Genomic DNA, 6,993 nt, shown 5'->3' on the forward strand with positions numbered 1-6,993 from the left:
ATTTTAATCTAAAAAAATTTAAATTCCGATAAACATTTCGCATTTAGCCCGGGGGGAAAGTTGGGGAGTATTTGGCCTAGAAATAGCATTTGGCATTTAGCCTAAAATTTTAGCATGGGTTGAAGAGTGTTTGGGGGGGTAATTTGGGGGGTAATTTGACTTTTAGCCCAGGGTTGGAGATGGTCTAAGAAAGGTGGAGGTCAGGAGGTGTAACCACCGAGGAGCATTTGCTGACCTCGCAATGATTGAGTATGGTGGGGTATTGAGAATGGACTCATCATACAACCCACTTAAGATTATATGAAAAAGGAAAAAGGAAAAAGAAAAATATAAACGAATTAGGGAAGCGATCATGCATTTGCGCCTTTGCCCCACGAAGTTGAGACTAACGTAAAATCTTTTCTCATATTCTAAAACGAATTAGTTTTGCGCCTAGTGGTATTTATTTTTATTTATAAATGAAATATCTTAGATTCGATACTTTTTAAAAACGAACATGAGCCATATTATTATTAGCTTATTATGATGTTTAGATCACTCTCTACTCCCTTCACGTATATAACATCATTTGTTAATAAAAAAAATCTCAAATTCAGATGACTCCTATTTTTCAGTTTAGTTTTAACTTTTTTCCTTTAAATGCAGGGATAAACATGTACTTTGATGAAAAAAATTACCTTTTGGACTAAATATGCTAACAGACTACGCCATGAAGGTTTAAATTCTTAATTTTTACCATAGAAGCTATATTCGGATTACCTTATTAGCTAGGAGACAGTTTATCCGATTATGGTTTTTTTTTTTTTTTTTTTTTGAGAATTTGTCAAATAACGTTATTATTTTTTAAAATATCAATGACTTTTGTAAATCTTTGATTTCTTGTCCTATATTAGCTTTCATTTCAAGATTTTTTTTTTCTTTATCAAGATTTCAAGATTTAATTTGATAGGGTAATATCCAACATTAAAGTGGATACTAAAATTAAAGGCGAAAAAATCTTTCTGAAAAAATAGATATGGTGAGTAAATTTCAGATGTAAATATCATGACACGTGAAATGGATAAAATTAAGGAAAGAAACTGACAATGACGTCACTCCATAACAACCAAAACACTGGCGTGACGCAGTAAGTTCTTCGCTCTGCATACACGCAAACGCAAAACCCCCCGCCCACCTTCTATCACCGGTCATCCTCAAGCCTCTCCCGCAAACGCACCTCTCAGCCAAAGCTTAATCCCACCTCCGACAGCTGGTCACCCGACGTGTCCAGTTCCATCTTTACCGCTACCGCCGGTTTCCTTCTTCATCTCCCCCCCTTTTATTCCTCGAGAAATCTCTGCATATAAAATCCCCACCCCACTGTTTTCAATCTTCAACCTTCGACCATATCAGAACGTCGTCTTTCCGATCCCCGATCGGACCTTCTAGATCGAATCACTTTACGCTTTCCTGTGAGTCTTCGAATCGATATTAATCCGATATTTTTGTTTCGGGAATTATTTTGTCCGTTGATTGTTGTTTTTTTGCTCGTTTCTTGATCTCTACGTGTTTGATTAGTGTTCTACTTGCTAGTTTTGATTGAACTGAATCATGTTTTGCTTTAATTTGATTGTTTGGTTGCTAATTATATTCAATTATACACGCTCAAATTGTTCAGTTTCTTGTTTTTTTGAGTGAAGATTTTGATTAAGCTCTTGAGGAATTGTGATTAAGTGTTAGTTGTTGGTGTTAATTGTTAGGAATTGTTGTATTTATTAGGAATTGGGGAAAAAAAAGTATAGGTCACTTTAGTATTGTTGTATTTGCAAATATGTATTTGTATTTGTCATTTGATATCCTCGATTCGGGTTTTCGAATGCACATCAGAGCTTTGTTTCGTGAAGTATTATGTTCGTTTGGATTGTATCGGTAGAAATGAAAAAAATAATGTTTAGAGGTCAAAAGAGATTCTGTACGAACTACGAAGTTTTTATTTTTATTCAGTTGTTGGCTTAATTCATTTTAGTTAATCGTGGTGATTCAAACAAAAGGTGTGTTTTGTTGCAAAAGTGTGTTGTGACCTGGACATTTTCGTGTCGTAGAAATAAGAATTGGATTTAATTTGTATCTCGTTTTACTGAGTTCTGATTGTTTTTTGTTTTTTGTTGGTTAATTTGTGTGTAATTTTGCCCTGGACATGGGAAATAGGAAGCTTCAAGTCCTTTAAGATGGCAGATAATGACGAGGGAGAGGAAAGTACTGTTCGTGGTAAGATGGCAGATAATGAGGAGGGGGAGGAAAGTACTGCTCGTGGGAATGAATGGGAAGTTGTACAACTTACAGCGTCAACGTATGCTGCTGCTCCTTGTCCAGGAGGAATTGAGTTGAGCAATGAGGAGAAGAGTGGTATCTATGGTGAGCATGCGGAAACTTCTCGTGCTCTTTTCATGTCTGGTCACTTTGCTTTTCCAACCAGTCAGCATGAGAATTTGCCTTTGAAGTCTGATAGAAGCGAACATGTGGACAAGGATGTCTTAGCTGAGATAGGTGTTGAAGAAGAAGGTAGGTCCAGTGGAAAGGAGGAAGAAACTTTGACTTTGAAAGGGTTGAATGCTCCAGATGAGTTTGCGGGGAAACAGTCTGTAACTGATAAGGATAACATGCAGTTGATCGGTGATACAGAGTTTGAAGAAGGGTTAACTTCGGCTGACAAAGACCAGACTATAATGGATGCTGCTATATATCATTTTGACGGTGAAACAGATCTGAGCGGCTTAGCTGATTATGGTGAGAGCCCCGCTGTTCCTGGACTTAATGAACCTTCAGAGCAAGGTTTAGGTTTCTCCGAGGATACCCCGCAATCCCCAAGGTCTCTTAAAGATGATGAATTTGGTATTTCTCGCCTGCCCTGTGGAGCTTGGTGGAAAAGAAGAGCTGCTTCCTTGTATTCTCATGCAAAAGAAGCTAATGCAGTTTGGTCTATTTTCGTAGCAGCGGCTGTGATGGGGCTTGTGTTACTTGGGCAGCGGTGGCAAAATGAAAGGTGGCTGGCTCTACAACAGAAGTGGCTGTTGAGCGTCAATGATCAGGTCTGCTGATTTCCATTGTTTTCTCTTATGAGTATGTTTCGTTTAATTATTAGCTTTGTCTTTCCCTGGTGAAGGAATTGATATCTCATGTTTGTTAGTTTTTCTTTTTGGTTTGATCTTACACTATGCCATAAATTTCATAACGTAAGAGCATGAAGCAATTTATTCAGTTAGTTCCTTAGTTCTTGATTAAAGCCATAACCCAATTCTCTACTCAAAATCACCAAGAGATAAATTGCAACCCCATGCGTATTACATCAAGAACTAAGGAACTAAAAAAGGTCGTACCCAGTGCACAAGGCTCCCGCTTTACGCAGGGTCTGGGAGAGGTGAATGTCGGCTAGCCTTACCCCCATTTATGGAGAGGCTGCTCCCAAGTTCACCTCTCTCAGACCCTGCGTAAAGCGGGAGCCTTGTGCACTGGGTACGACCTTTTTTAGTTCCTTAGTTCTTGATGTAATACGCATGGGGTTGCAATTTATCTCTTGGTGATTTTGAGTAGAGAATTGGGTTATGGCTTTAATTATATTTTGAAATTTGATACCAATTCTTTATCTAAGGATTAATTACATCGGAAACACCACAGTATTTGATGCATTCATCTGATCCTATAACTCGTGGCCTGCACATCATACTATTGATTATAAGTAACTTTGTTGTTGTTAATCTATAGAATGCACTGACACGCAATACGAATGAGCATTCTTAAGATATGAACATGAGATAACTTGCTTATGCGATTGAGTTTACTTCCATTAAGAGGAAAGTCCAGTTCAATGACACTGACATTATGTTATCATGTTGACAGAAAACAGGAAGGATGATTGGTCCCATATCTCGTCTTAAAGACGTTATAGTGAGCAGCCACCGCCGAGGATCCTTTATCAGGAGCAGCTCCTCAAGTGAGGTGTAAGATGATGACGAAAAATACCACAGGGAGAGGAAGAGAGAAGTGATGGAGGGGGGAGATGCTTATGCGGGTTACATGTTAGTTTGTTTCCAACTGTGGTTGATATATATTCCGTTTCTGGATAGTGTTACTTGTGTAGGTGCTAAAAGATAGATATGGCCGTCGTATGATCTTTTTCGATCAGCATGAATATGCCGATGTACATGTTACTTGTTACTATTTCTATGATGGATGTTTGTGTTTGTGTTTTCGCTGGAGACGGGACCAATTCGTGTGATTGTTGTGAAGTGGTGCATTCAGAATTAAAGTTTTGTCATGGTAAAGCTTTTATTTGCGCTCATTATTATGCCTATATCAACATTCAGCCAAAATTTTAAGAACGCCCCATCTGATCCTACCCCTTTTGATGATTTGACAGACTGATTTTTATTTATTTTTATTATTAATAAACAATAATATTTACGCTAAGATGGGACGGTAATAAGCTTAGTCTCATAATAGGCTAGCAATAATGTGGTGCACGCCTTTAGTTAGTATCGAACCTAAGACCTCAATTTAGTACCAAGTGACTACTGATTTCGATTCTTAAAAATTCCAAAATTAATATGATTGGATCATTTGCACGGATTTGGCTACTATAATTATAATACACTTAATTAATTAACACATGTCATTTTAACTAATTCTAGTTCACTGTCGCATTAAATATTTTTTTAGTACATTGATACATTATGGGGAGAGGGGGAGTTTGACTAAGCCACACAATGGACAACCTAATTTGGTATTGAATTCGTCATCCATGAGATTCGAACCTAAGACCTTTCACTTCCAAGTGAAGATGATTACCATCAGACTGTAGTACTAAATGATCTTTCACATTAAATGTTACTTTTTCAATTTTGAAAAAGATTAACCAAAGTTAAGTGAAAGAACACGTGTCAATTAGTTAAGTGTACATCAAGCATATACCAAGATTGATGGTGGTGAGTAAAAATGCTCCCGGAGAAAGTGGAGTGGGGATTTTTTTGTGTGTGGGCCGTATGACCATCTGGTCTGTTGTCCGGACTGATGAATTCCTCCTCTTCCGAGCACCTCTAAACATCATGGGCCCATTAGAACCTCTAGCTCATTGCACTCACGGTGGGCCTCCCAACACCCAAACACTAAATAATTGGCAGGAATTAAGTTTCCCGGGTTTTTATACTCTCTTTTATCTCAACGAACCTTATTAGGGTTTCGATTCAAATCAGATATCACTCTCGCGAAACACTACTGCCATTCCTCTGCTTTTCTCTCATCGTTCCGACAGACTTTCCGGTAGGTTTTCTGATTAGGTAATCCTCAAGCCCTGATCTACTTTTTAATTTCTAACTCGCAGCGTTTTATGAATAGCTTTACGGTTTGACAATTTGGAGCGTCTTAGAGGATGGGATAAAGGTTCCACTATATTACCCTTACTATTTAATCTCTATGACATTTTGAAAATGCCTGAGGTCGGTCTTATCTTTATCAGCAGTGCCTCGCTGGATACTTATTACTCAAATATGGGCTATGTAGAGCCTATCCCTATACATCTTCCTGATTATACACAAGATGATCTGTAGAAAATCTTCATGAGAAACCAGGCAAACAAAAAGCTTTACGCCTCTTTTCTCAGGGTCGAAAATAGTTGTTTTTCTTCTCTGCACTCATCTTTTGCCTTTTGTGTTTCTACTGATGAACACTTTTTCTTTTTGGTTAGTGTCGTGCTAAGGCCTTTCTGTAGAATTACTAGACGGGTGGATGAATTATCTCCTGCCTTTTCACCATTTTTCACAAAGTATTGTGAACCTATCACTGATCTGAATTTTGTTCCCAATAAAGAGACGAACCAAAGGCAGAAATCCCCTGAAGTTGAAGTTGAAGTTAAGGAGAGAAAAGGAAAGGGCGACACAAGGAAATTCGGAGATTGTGAAGTTGAACAATTAGATTTCCATATGCTTACTTCTGCCAAGCATCTTCTTATTTCAGCATTTCTTGCTTCAAGAAATCCAGCTACCCTTGATTCATCAATGTTCAATTCTACAGGAGGTTCTAGTAGTCAAAAACGAAAGAGGATGCAAGTCTATTTCAAGAATAATTCTTGCTTTTACTGTAGTTTATACTCTATAGGTTTAGTTGATTAACATCAGCAACACTGGTACAAATTTTAGTTTTGTTTTTTATGCTATCATAAAAGTTAATGTAGGTCTGACATTCTCAAATCCTGTAGACAACTAAGCTATAATATAAGTTTTTTCTTAAGCAGGTAGATAACAACCACCTGCTTCCATTTTACCATAGCATCACTATAGTAACAGCGGATATTTTTAGTTTTTCTGGTTATCGTGTGCAGAACAACCTCTAGATAAAATTTCCGATATCTTTTTACCGCACTTATTCAGTGGAGGATACAAAAATTTCTACAACTTGCAGATTGACTATTTTGCACCTTTTGTTTTGGCATTTTGCAATGCAGCACGTGCAAACACTAAATTCTTCTAAATAATGCTTCTTGATCGATGGTTAGGCTTTTGGAAAAGTCAATGGAACAGAAGGAAACTGCAGAACATGAATTACTTTTGAATCCTGGCTCATTCCCAATGGAAAGATTATTAGCCATATTTCAGTGCATTACATCTGTAGGGGAAGGTCCTCTTGACGAGGAGGAACAAGAATATGGTAGGTTAGGCATTCAAGATAGGAATGACGTGCTCATGTCTGATGTTCTTTTACTACTGTCCAGTCTCTGCAGTGTTAATTTTATTGTCACTGGTGGAAGTTGCCCACTGGAGGGCTCAACTCGATATCGATCTACAGTGAGTGAAGATATGGCTCTTAAGGTAACCTAACATGCTTCCCAAAATTGACATTAGACCAAAATTTTGTGCTGTAAGGTTGATAAATTGTGTTGAATTACATAACATCTTGTTTATATTTGGATTACAGGTAGCAAGGAGCATTAAGTTCCCTCTCTCAAAGTATATGTACAGATAA

At 37.7% G+C, this 6,993-nt stretch overlaps 1 protein-coding gene and 1 pseudogene across 2 annotated transcripts; both read left to right on the forward strand.

Annotated features, from left to right (window-relative positions):
• The first annotated feature begins 1,172 nt into the window (after window positions 1-1,172).
• Window positions 1,173-4,301, forward strand: LOC126628582 (ATG8-interacting protein 1-like). Of its 2 annotated transcripts, none has more exons than XM_050298325.1 (3): window positions 1,173-1,451; window positions 2,192-3,068; window positions 3,877-4,301. In XM_050298325.1, exons 2-3 carry the CDS (start codon window positions 2,208-2,210, stop codon window positions 3,979-3,981), a joined length of 966 nt encoding a protein of 321 aa, XP_050154282.1. In that variant the 5' UTR covers window positions 1,173-1,451; window positions 2,192-2,207; the 3' UTR covers window positions 3,982-4,301. The 2 variants fall into 2 exon arrangements, with proteins under 2 accessions (XP_050154282.1, XP_050154281.1); XM_050298324.1 differs by having other exon boundaries at window positions 1,175-1,451; window positions 2,188-3,068.
• A 717-nt stretch (window positions 4,302-5,018) lies between these two features.
• On the forward strand, window positions 5,019-6,993 carry LOC126630152 (origin of replication complex subunit 5-like; annotated as a pseudogene).

This window comes from Malus sylvestris, chromosome 7 (assembly GCF_916048215.2).
Source record: "Malus sylvestris chromosome 7, drMalSylv7.2, whole genome shotgun sequence".
NCBI classification, from domain to species: domain Eukaryota; kingdom Viridiplantae; phylum Streptophyta; class Magnoliopsida; order Rosales; family Rosaceae; genus Malus; species Malus sylvestris.

Bases quoted from the DNA above. Each gene is read 5' to 3' on its own strand.
- LOC126628582 (XM_050298325.1), top strand. From the start codon at position 2,208: ATGGCAGATAATGACGAGGGAGAGGAAAGTACTGTTCGTGGTAAGATG. The intron at 3,069-3,876 runs GTCTGCTGATTT...TCATGTTGACAG, and splicing joins TGTTGAGCGTCAATGATCAG to AAAACAGGAAGGATGATTGG.